Here is an 18,534-nt window from a genome sequence, read left to right on the forward strand (position 1 = left end):
CACAAATCAGCTTACCTGTAAATTGCATGGACCATATAAAAACCTGTGCGATTTCCTCATTATCTGATCTGGGACCCTTTGTTCAGATTGCTTGTGGGGTTAATTACAAAGTACTTAATAGACCACACAAGCAGTTAGTTAAAGTTTCGCTGCTATTCAGTTGTCAGTACAAGAATGCCAGTGTGTCTTTCTCCTTGCTGCAGTCCTGGCCTGCTTTCTTTGTTTGCTATGAACTTGTCTGCATCTGAAGGATTTCCATCCTTGCTATGCATGTGCTGTAAAGGTTGCTTGTTCTTAGAGCTTTTGCATAGAGAACCGCATGATCACAATGCCTGTTACTGGTCACCTTCCATCACAAGAAATTCTTTTAAGCCTTTTAGCCAATTTCTTTTAGGTTTGACAAAGGAGTTTGAATTTTTATACCTATATATACAGTAAAGTTTCGCTTCTTAAGGAAAGATAGGAGCTGTGGCTCTGAGAAAGAGGCTGTAGGATAGCTTCAGTTTTAGTGCAAAACTACCACAGTAATCCTCAGCCACAGGAAAAAATCTATGACCTCATGCCAGTTTGTGGACTTGCCCACAAAACAGAAAGAAGCTGCAGATCATACCTGTCTTTTTCTGCTGTTTGTGAAATAATTTGTCTTATTTCTTATCTCTTTCAGTCTTCGAGTTCAGTAAAATTCGATTTCAAAACAAAAGCCAGTGTGTGCGCAGCTACCGAGAGCCTGCAGTTATAATCTGTCTTGACTCCTTTAGTGGGGCCCAGTTGCCTGTCATTGAACAGATTATTGTGATTTTTGGTTCCTCTTTGTCTACACATAAGTGCTAGTAGTATTGTTAGCCTTCAGAGTGAGCTGTTTGTATAGCTTTTTTATGACTGAGAGTTGACAGGATGGAGTCTGCTCCAGGGCTAGGAAGGTATTTTTTCCCTTTGAAGACTTGTTATATTATGACATGCTTTAAATTTTTATCTTAAATATTTATAGCCTATATAGAGTTGTGTGATGTGGAAGATGCAACAGTAAGACAGGTGAAAAGAGAACACAAGGCATTATCTGTGTTTTCAGACACATAGATTAGCCTGCACAGGTTTTATGGTTTTTCCTTTTTCAACATTCCCCCTCATTTTTTGTCTGCTGGGATATGTACAGTAAATCCTTTACTTCTCTTCTTCCCTTTTTCTTCTGTGGCACAAGAAGTAAAAGTGCTCTGACTCCTGAGGAGCCGGATTAGACAAATGGATGTGACAGAATCTCTTGTCACCTCTGTCATTCTGCAGTGGTTTTTTGGCCTCGTGGTCACACCAAGCATGTGTTATTCATGAGCCAGAGAAATCTTTCAGATTGTTTGCATTTCGACTGACTTCTGATTCTGTAAATTTCAGGAGAATAAGTTGTTTGGCTAAACAGAGGAGTGTGGTACTGTAGATGTTGTCTGTGTGCAAAGATAATTGCATCTCTGATCAGTTATGTGAGTGCGCATCATCGTTGGCATTCTTCTCGTGATTACATGGAGTTAGACAATTACAGTAAACCTTTAGAAACTGTTAGTTTTTTGAGAAATCGTGGATGAGTAGTTCTAAACTTTTTTAATTCTTACTGAAACAGTGTGCTGTAGATAATCAGTGAATGTGAAGAAGGCATGAAGCTAGAATGTTGTTCCCTCATTTGGACCTTATTTTCTAGATTTTGATACCTATCTTGCCTTACGGGATGGAATTTTCTGTTCATACTTCCTCAACTAGAGCTGTTGAATACGTGCTTTTATATTGGTCCAGAGGTAAACTCAGTCATCTTCATGTTGATGTTTTTCATTGGATTATTGGCAACACTGTAGACCGGTTTTATCATGTTGGAGCTCAGCCTGTCACTAATTCATCATCTTTATTAAACAAGAAGTACTGGAAAAAGCAAAATGAAAGATAAGACTGTTTGCCCTAAAAGTAGTGCAGTCTCACATGGGAGCAGAGATGATGGTGCATTATCAGCTTAAAACAGTGCAGTCATTTAAAAAAAAAAGAAGTTTGAACCATTTAAGCATGATGTACTGCTCTATAACCTGCTGTTAAATGTGGACTGTTAAGCTGAGATGACTTCACTGGTGCTGTTTGCTTTCCAATAAGTTCAGACAGGGATTAGCTATTCATTCAGAATTATAAATGCGAACACTTCTTATCTGTATCTTAAAAAAGACTTAAATGGGGATTATTACCAAACGTTCAGGCATCGGAAAGAGGAGGGAAACCTCTGTAAGTACACTGCATAAGGCAGTTGTGCACAGGAGTTTTTCCTGGTGTACCTAGGTGTGCTAAATGCTTTGTGTTCTGTGCCAGCAGATCTGGGCTATGAAGGATAGCTGCAGTTTGTGCAAAAAGCTGACCAAATTTAGATTCTGTGAATGTGAACAGGATCTCATTGACTTCACAGATTGAGTAAGAAAGGCTTGTTCGTAATCGTGTTCTCTCATCTCTCTTGCAGTATACTTTTTGAGATTAACTTTTTTTCTCTTTCTGACTGGAAAGCAGACTGCGGTGATGGCTAATGAAATGCAGTACTGCGCTGCCTATTTTTCAAACGTTACCCTGCAGGAGTCAGAACAACTATGGCCTGAGACAAGGCTTGTAATACTCTATTGGGCAGAATTATACTGATGTGAAGGAAGATATTTCTGTGAAGTTAGGTTAAATTCATTGTGAAGGAAAACTGCAGTTTATAGAATACGTGGTTGGTTTTTTTTTTTTCTTTTCTTTAAATGGACTTCAAAATGTATCTGTGGTTCTGTTTCTGAGCTACCTGTAGCGCAGCATTGTCTGATGAGTAAAATCCCTGCAGAGAGATCGGTGAGAACCTGCAGGAAATGAGGACAATCTGCATTACAATGCGCTTATTTTCCACTGAATGGTCTCTCCCAGGAAAACCTGCACCTTGTCAGGTTGGTCATCACTGTAACACTGATGGTAGTGTATTCTTCTTTATTAAGAAAAAAGTGCTGCCAAAAATGGAATTTTAGTAACTCTGAAGGGAAAAGTAGCTTGGTTTTTTATTATACTGTGGGGGGCAGTGGGGTTTTTGGATTCCAGTGTTGTATAGCTTCAGGATCTCTGTTAATGCATTCTGAGTTCTTTGTGGGGCTCTGTGTTTAGCATTTAAGCACATCGTGACAGTAACCAGTTCTTCTGCTGTTGCATAATTGAAGTTATCGGTCATTGTTGTGTACTGACTGTTTGGTGGTATTTGTTGTCTCTTTTTTTTTCTTTTGCCAAGGGAGATTTCCACAGTTCTGTGGAAAGAGGGCTGTTGTGAATGACGCTCAGGGTGGCAGTGGGTAAATTTCAGAGGAGTGTATTTGAAACAGGACCTCATCTTTGACCTGGTTTCTGTTTTCAGCCACGAGCTGATCAGCAATAATCTCACCTCAGTGTCTCATTTCTCATCCGTCTTCTCTCAGGGATTATATGGAGTATGCTGTGCTGAGAGCTTTCTTGCCTTTTTCTATATATTTATTTTGCTTGGTATATTTCAGAGAGGAGAGAAAGAAAGGAAGAGGAGAGAGAGAATTCCTTCTGTTTGTGTTTGAAGCTCTTGCCTAAAATAATGTTAAAAACTAGACAGTAAATTAAAGAGATGAACACAATGGTTTTCTTTAATCCTTTAGTTTAAAGACTTGCTTCCAAGAATGCAGTTTTCTCTCTTGGTTAAGCGCTACTCTTCAGTACTTACAGTGGTTTTAATGCTGAGAATATTTGATAGATCTGAGGTCCCCTTCCAACTTGAATTTAGACTGACTTCATAAAAGGTTTTAGCACTCTTTTCACATGAAACCTAGTTTGATCCAGTTAACTTCATTTTTTTCAATGGACTTTCATCTGTGACTGATGTCCCTAAATACAATTGAGATCTAAGTGGGCGTACAAAACATTTGGTGGAGAGAGCTGAAATGTTTTTGTAAGTCTGTTTATTGTTATTGTGTGAAATAAATTGTCATCTGCCTGCATTTTTTTTCTTATTACCTTAATTAAAAAAAAAAATCCCTTAAACAAGTCAGCTAACTGTAAAGTCTTTAAACATCGTCCGTGATTATAAGACTTTAAGGTGGTTGTTCAACTGCCAGGAACCTTTAACAACTTCAGAATCTTAGGTAGAAGCGGCTTGGATGAATTATGTCAATTAAATTTAGTGGTATTTTTCATTATTGGTGAAAATGAGTGGTGTAATAATGAAATATTAACAAGGCTTAAGGTCTTTATGCTTGCTTAGAAGTCAGTATTTTTCTTCTACACTCCAGTTGTTCAAGGGCAAATTGGAAAAAGATAATCTGGAAGTTGCTCTGTTGATGCATGTAACTGTACCTTTTTCAGATGTAAAGGAGACATCACTGTTTAGATTCATTTGGGTTTTGGTGTTCTCAAAAAAAAATCAAGTGATACCATGTGGTTGATGTGGATCCAGTTGAGGTGTTTTGTTTGAAAGCTCATTTTGCTAAAGTAATTCACAGTAGGTTGTAGAAAGCCTTTCTTGTCACTGTTGGCATTAGTGCAGGTATTAAGTTAATGCTGTGAATGGAAAGCATTATTTAAATACTGAGGTATAGAGTGGAATGACTTCTTTCCTTTGGTTTAAATGGAGCTTTGTTTTAATGCATCTTTGACCTGGAGGTAGCAAGGGGTGGGTGGCTTGTTGGTTTTTTTTGGATGGAAACTGATTGCGTGCATGCGAGACACAGATGACCCTGCAGTACTGGGAGTAAAGACGTAATAGTCTGGAGGGTGTTGTAGTTGAGATGCAGAAAGCTGCACCACCAGCACGAAGTGTTTAAGAGCTAAATGTAACAGTACAGCTAATTCAGAAAAAATATTCGTGTGGCATAGGTGTGTTTTAATGCATACAGACTAATTGGTGTTTTTCTGCTTTTAGGCTATGAATATATTGGTTCCCTTCATGTTTAAATATGCAGTAGACAACCTCAACCAGGTATCTGGAAATGTGCTGAACCTGAGCGATGCACCCAACACGGTCGCAACTGTGGCAACTGCTGTTCTCATAGGCTGTAAGTGGGATTCCCAGATCTGTAGACTATTTGCTGGTTTTGCCAAGGTAGAGGGATAGCAGAGCTTCCCACCTTTGCACTGCAAAGCATCTGAGGTAGTTATTCCATAGTGACTTCTGTTTTGATGTCTTACTTCCAATGTTCTGTGAGTCTACTTCTGACATTCCAGTTATAAAATGAAATAATGCTTGTAGAAACAATCACTGATTATAAATTCTACCCTTTGCTTAGACCAGCTGAGAACAGAACTAATCTAAAATGCACATGTGGTGGTTTATAAATGCAAAATAACATTAAGTTTTGGACCAATTAAATATAAATTAGACTTGAAATGAAAAACAAGTTGAAACTATGTAAAGAATGAATCTTACATGTTTTCATGCACAAAGAGGATTTGAACAAAATTTTTTTTTAAATTTTTCAATTTTTTCTAGATGGCATCTCAAGAGCTGGGGCAGCATTATTTAATGAAGCTAGGAATGCAGTATTTGGGAAAGTGGCTCAAAATTCAATCCGAAGGATAGCAAAGAATGTTTTTCTGCATCTTCATAACCTGGATTTAGCATTCCATCTAAGTAGGCAAACTGGAGCTCTGTCAAAAACCATCGACAGAGGAACGAGGGGCATCAGCTTTGTTCTCAGTGCGTTGGTATTTAATTTGGGACCTACCATGTTTGAAGTGGCACTGGTCAGTGGAATTCTGGTAAGTGTGTTCATGAGCTGGAATTGTCTTGTTTAGTAGTAAAACACTGATTTTTTTTCTTTTAGCAAAGTCTGCAAAGTATTAGGGAAAGTAATTATTGAATTTACAAGTTGGTTCTGAAAAGAGCTACTCTAAAGGGAAGTAATACACAGTTTTCAAATATAATTACTGTACTTGAAGTGTTTGGTTATTAGTATGCTAAAATCTAAGTCTTAGTTATGCAGTTTAGACTAAATTAGAAATTAAAAGTTTTGTTTATTTCTCTTTTTTTTTTTTTTTTGAAGGATTTGAATGTAATAAAGTTAAAAATGTTGTTTATATTGGGTTAAATTTTTATAACCTATGGAAGTTGCAAATTAAGCTAACAGCCAACCAGCCTGAATTTCTTCTGACATTTCTCTCCTTATGTGCTCTGAGATAGGAAAAAAAAAAAAAGCATTGCAAGCTGTTTCACAAGGCCATTTATTTCTCCTGCTGTCTTCAGCTTTCTATCCAAATCTACATAAGAATCGTGAAAACAAATATTTATGAAAAAAAATCAACATTTGTTATATAACAGAAAAAGTAACTTTCTGGTACAGTATTGTAATTCACTAGCTCTTGTGTGTCTTTTTTTTTTGTCTTACGCTGTTCCTTTCCTTTTGAATTTATGCCTGTATTTAGACTTAAGCTGTTTAAACTGGGGAGCTGAAATATCATGATTTTGGGAAACGGTGAAGCTTTTAAAACTATTACCTGTTGTTTTTTTTTTTAAATCTTGTAGTATTACAAATGTGGAGCAGAGTTTGCATTAGTTACCTTGGGGACTTTGGGAGCATATGCAGCCTTCACGATAGGAATTACACAGTGGAGGTAAGGCATCCCCTCAGATTCGTCGCTTAGTGTTGCCTCAGCCTGAACTTTTGATTGTATTAAGCCTTCGTTTTGCAGGACCAAGTTTCGAATAGAAATGAACAAAGCAGATAACGATGCAGGTAATGCTGCAATTGACTCACTACTGAATTATGAGACTGTGAAGGTAAGATCGAGCATTCCTGCTGGGCTCTTCTTTCTATAAGCCTAAGCAAAGTGAGTCGTAAGATTTATCTTTTATAGGGCTACATATTTGGAACTATAGCATATGTTTATAAAAACCATTCATTTGAAGGGTGCTGCTTGGAAGTTGTAGGTAGAGTATCATGAAGGTTGCCAGTGGGGCTTTAAAAATCTCTTGGCTGCCAAAGAGTGATAAGTTCTTCATGACTGAATTGCCTCAACTATCAGTTTATGGGAAGTGTAAGCTTTGTTTTAAAGACTCATTTCCAAAAACTATCTTCTGAACGTCAGTCTGCTACATATTGCCTTCTCAAATGACCATGTGTACTGTTTTCATCACCTGTTGCTATTTTGTACCGTGCCGTTGCAATTTTCACACCAAGGAACAAGTCTCTATTGGATTTTCTGCTGCTTCACTTGAAAAATCATGTGCAAAGTTTTGAAACTGAGCAGGCCTATGCTGATTTCACACTGCTAGCTGGAGAACTAGAACCAGACAGAAGAAGAAAGCAATAGTGTGAGAACTACTGTTCTCTAAACTTTGCAATTGTCAGTGTTACAAGGATGTCCTAGTCCATGTGGAACATTAACTTTCCTTTTAGTACATAGGAGCTGATGTTTGGCTTTGCTGCATACAGTCTGATACGATTGAGAATGTCACATTTATTGTTTTTGGGTATGTTGCAGTATTTCAATAATGAAAAATACGAGGCCCAACGGTATGATGGATTCTTGAAGATGTATGAAAATGCCTCATTGAAGACTACCTCTACTTTAGCTCTCCTGAATTTTGGACAAAGTGCTATATTTAGTGTCGGTTTAACGGCTATCATGGTACTTGCTAGCCAAGGCATTGTTGCAGGTAACTGGCCTGTCTGAAGTTAAAATCAATTTGCTTTTACTTAATTCATAATAGAGATGTTAGTTGATCTGTGGTTGATGTGACAGTCCAGGAGTCTCGTTTCTTGAGAATATTGGAGACTCTTGAAGCATTAATAGTTCTTTCTCTGATTGCCAAAGTTCCAAAACATTTTTAACGAAATCATACCGGTTACTGAGATGTGTATACAGTAACCAGTATGATTTTCTTAAGGATGTTTTAGAGATATATACAGTAACCTTCCAATATAAAATCCGATTTTCTGTGAAGATTTTGTTTGCTATCCAAACTGATTTTAGAAATGGGATAAAAGGACTTGATAGACTTGGTCTTTTTTTAGAAATACCGTGGTGCTTTTAACAAATAACGTCTTGCATCTCCTTGTTCTCTCATATCCATTTGGTCTGAAGGCAGCCTGTCTGTTGGAGATCTAGTAATGGTGAATGGACTGCTGTTCCAGCTTTCTCTTCCCCTGAACTTCCTGGGAACAGTTTACAGAGAGACAAGACAAGCCCTTATCGATATGAATACCTTGTTTACCCTTCTCAGTGTAGATACCAAAATCAAAGTAAGTAGTAGCTTCTTTTGCTTTAAAGTGTATGGATGTGTAACAGGGGTGTTTTCTAGCAACACTGTCATTTCACTCTGTTACCTTTCAGGTTTAATTTCTATTCAAGAAAGAGATATTGGGGAAGGATGCTGTTCTGTATCCTCTTTAAATGCAGCGAGTGCTATAGCAGCTGCTTTTTTTTTTTTTTTTTTTTTTTTTTACTTGCAGAACCTTTTAGTGACATCAAAAGTTGCTTTGTGGAAGCTGTGTTTGTACTGGGTTTTAATTTAAGTATTCGCGCATTGTGCTTACATTTTTATTTGTAATTAATGATGCAGAATTTATTACTGCAGAAGAAGTTGTGAAGCAAAGCGTTTACGACATAAACTTTTGCCTTCTTTGGAGAAAAGGAGGAACAAACCGACATTACTTTTGTGGCTGAATGTAATTACTTTAAACATATCCAAGCTAGAGTGTCTGTTTGCCTTTTCCTAAGCTAGGAGATTGACTGTTAGTTAAGCTTGTTGAACTGCTTGAGATACTTCCTGGGCAGCATATAAAGCAGCACTCTTCTTTTAATAGGACAAAGAACTGGCTCCACCCCTGCAGATCACACCACAGACGGCTACTATCGCCTTTGATAATGTGCATTTTGAATACCTTGAGGGGCAGAAAATCCTTGCTGGAGTGTCTTTTGAAGTTCCTGCGGGAAAGAAAGTGGCCATTGTAGGAGGTAGTGGGTCAGGGTGGGTAAATGGACTAAATACGAAATTCTGCATCATTGATTGGCGTTTTTTAAACGTGTTCTTGTTTTGGTTTTTATTGTTTCTGTTTGTGGCAGTTTTGATTGGAGATTATAAGTGACAAACACGGAGCGTAACATCAGCTTCAATCCTTTTCAATTTCAGGAAAAGCACAATTGTGAGATTACTGTTTCGTTTCTATGAACCCCAGAAAGGAAACATCTATGTTGCCGGACAGAATATACAAGATGTCAGTTTGGAAAGCCTGAGAAAGGCAATAGGAGTTGTACCTCAGGTATAACTTCTTTTGTGGGAATGACTGTTTACCTGTGTTAGTAGTGGTAGGACAAGGGGAAATGGTTTTAAACTAAGGTGGGAGATTTAGGTTAGATACTAGGAAGAAATTTTTCACTGAGAAGATGGTGAAGCACTGGAACAGCACACAGCCCAGAGAGTCTGTGGATGCCCCATCCCTGGAGGCATTCAAGGCCAGGCTGGATGTGGCTCTGGGCAGCCCCATCAGGGAGATTGGCAACCCTGCACATAGCAGGGAGGATGAAACTAGATGATCATTGTGGTCCTTTTCAACCCAGGCCATTCTATGATTCTATGATAGTTCTTCCCAAATAGCCTATCGTAATGGTAATTCTCACAGTGGTATTGTCTAGTTCCTTTGAAAATCTCTCTGCTTTTTTTTTTTTTTTTTTTTTTCTCCTGGAAATATTGCAACATTTTCCTGTGCATCATTGTATAGACCCAATTCCAGAAATGAGTTTAAGCTTCTTAGAGCTGGAAATTTCCCCAAAATTTCATTAGGCTTTGTGGAAAAATACGGATTACTCTGTACTTATTTCATGGATGTGGGAAGTTTCTTGGACTATCATTCATGGTTTCTTGTTTAAAATGCTTTTTCCACGTTGTAGGATGCTGTTCTGTTCCATAATACTATCTATTACAATCTGCTCTATGGAAATATCAGTGCTACACCAGAAGAGGTGTATGCAGTCGCCAAGTTTGCAGGAATCCATGATGCTATCCTTCGAATGCCTAATGGTTACAACACACAGGTTGGTGAACGAGGACTCAAGCTCTCTGGTAGGTCATTTAGTGTGCATGCTCATTTGCATCCCTTCTGTTACCTCGAAGGTCAATGCATAACTTATTCCTCAGTCAAAGCTGCTTTTAGCTTATTTACATAATAATATGAACGCAGAGCTAGAACATTAATACGAAAATCCATGGTTTGGGCAACTGTAGTCTACTTGATACTTAAAAGAAGGCATTTTCAGGGGCTAGTATTAAATGAGTTGATATATAAGCATGTAGAATTCATCTAAGCAGAAAAGTACCGGTCTTGTAATGTGTTTGGATAGTGGAATGCGTGCAAATAGAATTGGGAACTTTGTGTGCTTTGCATGTTAAAGGCTTATCTAAGTGCATAGACCTTCCCCATTTGAATTCTTAAATTGAAACTTCTAGCAGCTGGAAGTGAGATTTTTTTACTTCTGTCGTTGTAATGCTGTGGGATATGTTGCTGTTACACCGTAGTAGCTTTGCAGCCTGTTAACAGTTGGAAGTGCCTTCATGTCTTACTGTTTTGAACTGTATCTGAAACAACATGGAAATGATGTCTGTGTATCTTTGAGCTATGGATTGATATGATGTGACCTTAGTTCTGAAGTTTAGGTTGTCCAAGTTCCTCTGTAGCTGCGTATGCACCCGTATAAAGTAGCACAACCATACGGTGTAGAACAACAGTATCACAACCTGGCTTTGCTTTTTGTTTTTTTTAAAAATGCCTGAAGTTTTTTAGATAACTCTGAGTTCACCAAAAAATGGGAGGATTTTGACAGGATAGCATGACACTGAGTTGTGTGCAGGGAGTAGAAACTTAGAAAATATCTCCTGAGCAGAGGCCACTTTGCTGTGGGGACGTGAAGAATGTGTCTTAAATAACTCCTAAGTACACAGCCTTACTTCATAGCAAACGTGTAAGCTTGTGTGGCAGAGCTGGTTAATTTTCTTCCACCTCAAGACACAGCATAAGGGTCAACCGTTCCCATTTGCATGTAGGATGGAGCAGCGGTGTGAGACTGTTCTGCTCTGCTGGGAATGAGGTATGGCCCTATAGAGAAGATGGGTCAGGTCTGTCTCTGTGAGTTTGGACGTTCCAAGGTACTGAGGGTGTTCAGGAACAATGCTGGCTCTTCAGAGGATGTGGAACTGGTTAGGCATGGTGGGCTCAGAGGCAGGGGCCCAGGAGCAGGACAGGTTCTGGCAGCGATGCTGCCTCTTGCAAAGAAAGCAAGCTCTATGTGGCTTTTTCTTACTCTGCAGCTGCTGCAGTCTTGGTTTCTCTGAAACAGGATTGGAGGTCACATTCTGTATCCAGAAAGTATGTGCAGGAGAAAGCATGCACATCAGTGAAAAGGAAATACGGGGAAGGTTAGAAGGGAAATAAAATGTGAAGTACAAATCTGGATGAGTGAGTGGAAGATATAAAATAGATACTGGCTGAACTGCAGAGGACAGTGATAATGATGAAAGGTTTGTCCTGCTGCCTGTCTCCCAAAAGCAGTAATTTCTAGAAGATTTGACCAACTACATGTTTGGAATGTCTTGTGGTTTACACAGAAATATAGTAGCTTGGGCTTCTTCGAGTAGAATGCATTTCGGTGTTTTTTAGTAGATAGAGCTGTAGCAATCCCAAACACAAAACTCTGTGAGCAAAACAAAACACTGCAGCAGCCCTGAGTGTGAATGGAGAAGAATGTGAAACAAGTCTGCATTCTGCTAATGTAAAGAAAAAGACCTTGGATTTTGTTATCATTGTGTGACTTTCAATCATGTTTAAAACTCACAGCTTGTCAATATCTATGCTTTAAAAGAGAGAGAGAGCACATTAAAATAGACTGAGCAAACTGTACAGTTCTATTTGCTACTGAGTTCTGCTGAAGCCAGATAAAATTTGAACTGCGGGATTATTATCAGCCTTTTAAATGGTTTGTTAAAGCATGTTCTCTCCTAATAGGTATGGAGCATTAACAAGAATGTAATTATATTAAATGGAATATTTCACAGTCTTGAATGAAACAATGGAGGACAAATACATGAATGTGAATGTTTGTATTGCATGCCAAATGTTTTGCAGATTTTAAGCTCTCAAATGCACCTGTTTTCCTGTCTGTAAAACTTGTCCCAAGTTATTCTTGGGTAAATGCTGTCTGTAAGAGTTGTGAAGGAAGGAAGGAAGCAAGTTTGAAAATTGGTCATATCAAAAACCAAAAGGCGGTAGATTGCATAATGAAGGTGGTTTTCAGTACTGTGTTAATTGTGTTCCTAAATGGAAATTTGCTTGTGAAAGATGTTGGGTTTGGCCATAGAGGACTGGAAAGATAGATGAACTTGAAGGAGAGAATTGAAGGAGTCAAAAATACACATCCAAGATGTGTGGAATAAAACACAGCAGGCATGATCAGAGTATGGTTAATTTGTGAGAGAAAATGGGATGTATATTTGTTTATATAATGCATGAGGTATTAGCTTAGAGTAGGCAAATTGGTGCATGCCCATTGGTGTGTGGAGTTAAGTTACCATGCACTGCCATTATTAGTTCTCTGTGTGAGACTTTTGCCTTGTAGTGTGTATGAAACAGTCTGATGTTCTTTTCTAAGACTGTAAGCCATGTTGAACCACTTTAGATTTACCAGAGTGTGAGAACCTGTGTGTTACCTTACACAACCTATGCACAGACCTTCATCAGTAGCAGTTACGATCTATACTGAAAAAATGAAACAAAACAACAAAACAGTCATGTTTGCTGTTGAGTCTGGAATATCATGCAGGTCACAGTTATAACTTCATTTTTTTCCCTCTTCCTTCCCTCTCCCTGCTTTATTTAGGAGGAGAAAAGCAAAGAGTTGCAATTGCTAGAGCAATGTTAAAGGAACCACACATTTTTCTCTATGATGAAGCGACATCATCTTTAGATTCAATTACAGAAGAGGTAAATTGGGATAAATAAATGTAAAGCTTAAGTGGTGTAACGATGTCTGATTCTGATGCTTTTTCCTTGTCTGTTCCCTCTCAGAAAGAATTCTGTTCTTACTGTCGGATTGCTGAAATTAGTTTTCCTAGGGTTGCTGTGAAGAGATCCTATGCTTGGTCCCTTTTCTTAAAGGCCAGAGCAGAGGTGTCTCTGCCCATCTGGAGACATAGTGAAAGGATATCAGCTGTATCTCTGGGTATACCTTCTGTTTTATACTGTTGAAGTCTTATTCACCATTAAACATTCCTTTCTCGATGCCATTATGGATACCCAGTGTGGCCGGGGACTATGTGTAAAGCTTTCCAGTTCATGTTAAAAGCTGTTCGGATGATGTTTAGCATTCAGTACAATCATCTTATAAATAATTGTGACGTAGTGCAGAGCAGAAACTCTTGTTTGTTGTGCAGCATCTTTCTGAGATGCAAATCAGGTAGGCGTAACCTGCAGCGCTGGTATTAATTTGTATTCATTTCACAGGAAGGGCTGTGAAACATCAGAGTGTTGTGACATGGATGTCATGACACTACCACGGTAACTGCATCAGGCTTCATAACTACATCTTTGCTTAAACACACAACTCTCAGCACCAGCAGTAATTTCACAAACTGTCATCAGAAACTAGAGCTAGAGCTGTGTTTGTGTTCACTTATGCAAATTATTGAGCGAATTTATTGACGTATAATCACTAAATTACTTTCATTTTCCAGGTGTAAGGAAATCAGAGTACTAACTGTACACCTATATAGCACCTCATTCAAATATAGTACAGCTTCCTCATTGGATGAAAAACATTTGTAACATATGCAATTCTGCTTGGTTCTTTCTTTCATTTTCTCATGTTTATGGCAAGAATCATAAAGCCGAAAGCTTTGCAGCAAAGCTGCACTTTAAAGACATCCAATGAAAATGAATCATTTCAATTGGAATGTTTTCCCTGCAAAATGCTTGCCTTTGTCAGAAATAAGTGGGCATTTCACTTACTGTAGTGGGGACACAAACTCCCCAGTTGGTGCTGCTTGCATCTGAGTGCAGTTTGGAATGGAACACAGTTGAGCAGTCCTGAGGTGTATCTATGTTGACATGGTATTGAGAGGTTTTTTTCCTTAAACTTTCCTTAATTGGAAAGTCATTTTTATTATTATTTTTGTCTTAGCTGCTAATTATGTTGGTTTCGTAGCATGGCTACGCAGCGGAGCTTTTCCTGAAATCAAGTAAAGCTTTGTACTGTGGGATATCTGCATTATTTTTTTTGTGAATGAAGGCTTTTTTTTTGTTCCTTTTCCTCTTCCATTCCTCATGCATGAGGACTTTATTAGACTTCATTTTGTGCTTGGACTCCTTCTATTTCTTCTGTAGGTAAACCTTAGCTCGCTCTTATTGGTATAGCATTAGATGTATTAGAGGAATTTCTCAATGTTCATTTTCAGTAACTTGTGTATTTCCAGATTTTATTTCTTCTTTACAGTCTAGGAGCACGTAAAAGTATATCTGTATTTTAATCTTACAGAATATTCTCAGTGCTATGAAGGATGTGGTGAGACACCGGACATCAGTTTTCATTGCCCACCGGCTGTCAACAGTGGTTGATGCAGATGAAATCATTGTGCTGGATAAGGTGAGGCTGCTGCTGGCAACTGTCATTCCCCCATAATCTCAGTGTTCATTTTAGAGGGTCTGTGTCCATTGTGAAATACCAACCTCTGCCAAGCTACTGAGGAGTCTTTCTGTGGAGATGAGCCATGCTGGGAAAATCCAGCTCTCTTTGCAACTGACAGTTTTAGTTATAGAAACTTGCACGTTCAGCTCTTCTATGTTGCATGCATTTCTGTTTCATTTGCATTTTAGCTACGCGTTCTTTATGTGGATTCTGGCAAATTTCACTTGATGCTTTGGGACTGGCTTAATGTTACGTGTTTCTAATCAGATTTATTACATGCTGCTGTCAGATTGGGGGAACCCATTATGAAACCAATTTATGCTTTATTCTCATTACTCAGTGAGTGCCAGTTTTTTCAAATACATCCATTATTTTTTTCATTTCAAGGGCAAAAGAGAGTCCTATGTGTTCTGTTTCCATGCAGATAAAGCTGTTTAGGATTGTTCAATCTAATTGTTGCAAATCTCAACCCCATTCTCTATTGTTCCTGCAGAAAACTGTAATTATTCCTTTCCTGTATGCTTCCCTTCTGTGAAAAGTTTCAATATTTGATCTACTAATACCACTGTTCAGCCTCTGCTTTATATTCACTCCGTCCTATGTTCATTTTCTTCAGTTGCCTGTAACTGGATATAGATATATAAAGGATATTTCTGCATTCTTTTATTTCAGTTGCTATATAGATATATATATATACTATATATATAGCTTGTGACCACAGATGTGTTTAGAGACAAAAATGTGTATATCTAGAAGAAAATAAATCATTCCTGCAGTGCATTAGATGATTTCATGGAGAATTAGAATAAAATGTTATGTGAGGGTCACATTTGTGATTATCTTTGCTGTACAAACCTCAGCTTCACATGAATCTTAAAGTGAAGTAGTGGAACTCATTTATAATACTTTTTTAATTTGTTTTTTTCCACTTTGGTTTTTTTGGCTGTTGCTGAAAGAGCTTTTTCTAAGGTACATCCTTGGTGTAACTGCACGTTACTACATCTTGCAAACGTGTTTTAGCATGTAACAAGGCAGTCTCCAACTTTTTGTTTTCAATGCAAGTTTTTCACAGCTTCTGAAGAAGTGTTTTGTGCTACCCTGTAACTGTTAAATTAAAAATAAAAGCACAACCTAGAGCTGTAAAACAGCTAGGGTGCTCACTTTCATGAATGATTTTAGTGTGATAGAGATTGTAAATGAGTAAGGCAGTGTGGTGCATTACTTTTCAGTCGGCAGTGCCTCAGGAGGCAGCACTGGTGCTCAGCAGAAAGTCGCCTCTTGCCCCAGCTTGATGGACAAGTGCTGTGCTCATTCAGTGACTGAAATGAGGTGATGAGGTGACCGTGGCTGTTTTTGCTTAGCTGTGCAAGTATTGCATTACAACTTGAGTGTCTTTGCCTAGATAAAATCAGAATCATTTTTAAGTGAGTAAACAAACACCACTAATTATATTGATCTTCATGCTGCAGAGCCAAATGGAGAAGATAAATTTCTAGGGATTGTTTGAGGTTTATTGAAAAAAAAAATAAAATAAAATAAAAAATTAATCATTGAAAAGCCCAGTCTCTGCTACAGTGAACTCTCTAAGTTAACCACTCTGTTGTTAAAATAAATTCTGCAATTATGTTGGTCAAGTGTGTATTTGTTCAGATTCCACCAGCACGACTAGTAATAAAAGTGACAAGACCCAATTTTGTTTCCCAGCATGTTCATCAGCTGCTGTCACAAGGAGGTAGATTTAATTGTAAATCAGAATTTGGAACTAACACAAAATCCATGTAGCTGTCTTTTCCCAAAAGAAAGAATAGCTGGAGAACGAATACATTATTTTAATTTGAAGTCAGCAAATGTAAATGTATCTTTCAAATCAGAAAGATAAGAGTCAGACTGGCGGGGCTGGGGTTTTTTGTGTTTTTTTTTTTTTTCTAGAGAGCACTGTTGCTTCAATGGCTGTAGGATTTGAATTTTCCCCAACTCTTCCTTCCTATTTCCATGATGATAGTCAATAAATCAGCTTTGCTCTTCAAAACAAAGAGCACAGATGAACTAAATGCACACAGTTTTCATGATGGCACTTAAAATGACAGAAGCAACTGAGCACCCATCTAAAAGCACCATTTATGCTAGTTGTCTCTAGGATTTGATTTTAAATGCTTTCTGTTCATTAGCACAATTCCCTCTCTGCATGCTCTTTTCTCTTAGCTTCAATGTAGCTTATTTCTTACCATGCCAAGACAATTACCTGTTTATTTTGTTAGGTTTGTGAGCCTTTTTCTGGTAGCAGTTGATCATACTGTTCCTCTTACACAGTGTTCTGTGCTTTTTTAAAATAGCACTTTCAGTTTAGATAGTAAACTTTCTCATGTTGGTGGGCTTTAAATTTTGTCCAGGTGGGCAGAAGACATCTGCACTCCTGCTTGAGAAGAACTCAGCTCCTTGTTTTCAGCACACAGCATAACAACATGTATTTCAGTGCACGCGCATTCAGCTTTTCAGTGCTGTCCCTGCTTCTCCTAATTAAGAATTATTGTAAAATTTTGGCCCGAGTGTTGGCAGTGTTTGTGTTCCTAAAGGTCTGGTAGTACTGTTACTCACTCCCTCCCATTCTTTTGCAGGGTAAAGTTGCAGAACGTGGTAGACATGCAGACCTTCTTGCAAGTCCTAGCACTCTGTATTATGAAATGTGGCATACACAGAGCAGCAAAGTACTAAACAGTCATAATGATCCGAACTGGGGAGAGAGAAATAACCAGATGTCTAAAGAGGAGGAAAGGAAGAAACTGCAAGAAGAAATTATCAATAGTGTGAAAGGCTGTGGAAACTGTTCGTGCTAAGTATGATTCTGGATTAATCTTTTCTACACAACATAAACAGTGACATGCGGCTCTTGTTTGGTTTTTTTAAGTCACCATTCAAAAACCTCCTGGGTTTTGCAGTTTTTGGTTTTTACAGTTACTCTGAGGGGCGTAATTTCAACCAAAGGAGTTTTAATTCTGCATCTTTACAAAACTAAAATTCATTGGCATCTGTAAGAGCTGAGCTTTTTCATAAACTTTAAATGTCTCAACTAAGAGTGTATTTTATGGCAGTTTGTAGGCATTGGTCAGATCTTTTGGTAGCTGCTCAAGATGGATTATTAAATTGCAAACACACTTGTCCTTGATTTACGTTATTTCTTAATGTCGTTGATTGATAAATGTCATGTTTTAATTGGGCTAAGTTGAACTCAGTTGCTGTTGAGGAAGACGCAAGTTAAATTCTTGAGTGGTGGTCTAGTAGGAAATCCTTCCTGTAAAGAATAAGAAAAGCATCAACAAAATATTCAAAGTTTTTAGTAGGAACCGAAGCACTGGAATAATCCACCTCAGAAAACACCTGTGCAACTAGACCATCAGGAAATGTATTCCTTCACAAGAGAATTCAGTGTTTTTAAGAGCTAGCAAAAATCTAGGATTGACAAATGATCATGTCGCTTCATGGAAAACATGCAAAATATTGTCTGCAAATATAAAGAATCTGAACCTTCCCTTTTATTTAAATGAAAAGCAGAAGTCCAAGATCAGGATTCTTTATCCTCAACATCTGCTTGAGTAGGCAAAGCAGAATGCAGTTCTCTTTTTCACTTCAGTCATGGCATTAGGGAGCGGCTGGCACTCAGTAAGAACTGTCAGGAGTTTCTGTTGTCACTGGTGGGAGAAAATGACCTGGATAATGTTGGAAGTGTTGCAGTCATCTCCAGACCTCAATAGTCAGAACTTCTTCGGTGTCAAGAAAACCTCAGTCTTTGTGATTCCTGGGACGCTACAGGATTGTGGTTTTAGGCCTTATCTTTCCAGGCATGTTGACCATGTTTATTTTTTACTAGCTACT

At 38.2% G+C, this 18,534-nt stretch overlaps 1 protein-coding gene across 1 annotated transcript in view; it reads left to right on the forward strand.

Annotated features, from left to right (window-relative positions):
- The window catches only part of ABCB7 (ATP binding cassette subfamily B member 7), a gene marked incomplete at both ends in the record, with an annotated part of 43,730 nt that extends 26,232 nt beyond the window's left edge, over window positions 1–17,498 (forward strand). Inside the window, 12 exons of the mRNA XM_079541818.1 lie at window positions 4,916–5,048; window positions 5,483–5,751; window positions 6,515–6,603; window positions 6,682–6,769; window positions 7,474–7,648; window positions 8,077–8,234; window positions 8,799–8,962; window positions 9,125–9,254; window positions 9,883–10,054; window positions 12,862–12,965; window positions 14,515–14,622; window positions 17,280–17,498. Coding sequence (XP_079397944.1) covers window positions 4,916–5,048; window positions 5,483–5,751; window positions 6,515–6,603; window positions 6,682–6,769; window positions 7,474–7,648; window positions 8,077–8,234; window positions 8,799–8,962; window positions 9,125–9,254; window positions 9,883–10,054; window positions 12,862–12,965; window positions 14,515–14,622; window positions 17,280–17,498 — 1,809 coding nt within the window. The remainder of the gene's footprint in view (window positions 1–4,915; window positions 5,049–5,482; window positions 5,752–6,514; window positions 6,604–6,681; window positions 6,770–7,473; window positions 7,649–8,076; window positions 8,235–8,798; window positions 8,963–9,124; window positions 9,255–9,882; window positions 10,055–12,861; window positions 12,966–14,514; window positions 14,623–17,279) is intronic.
- Between the last annotated feature and the right edge of the window lie 1,036 nt (window positions 17,499–18,534).

Source organism: Tetrao urogallus (genome assembly GCF_951394365.1).
Source record: "Tetrao urogallus genome assembly, chromosome: 13".
NCBI classification, from domain to species: domain Eukaryota; kingdom Metazoa; phylum Chordata; class Aves; order Galliformes; family Phasianidae; genus Tetrao; species Tetrao urogallus.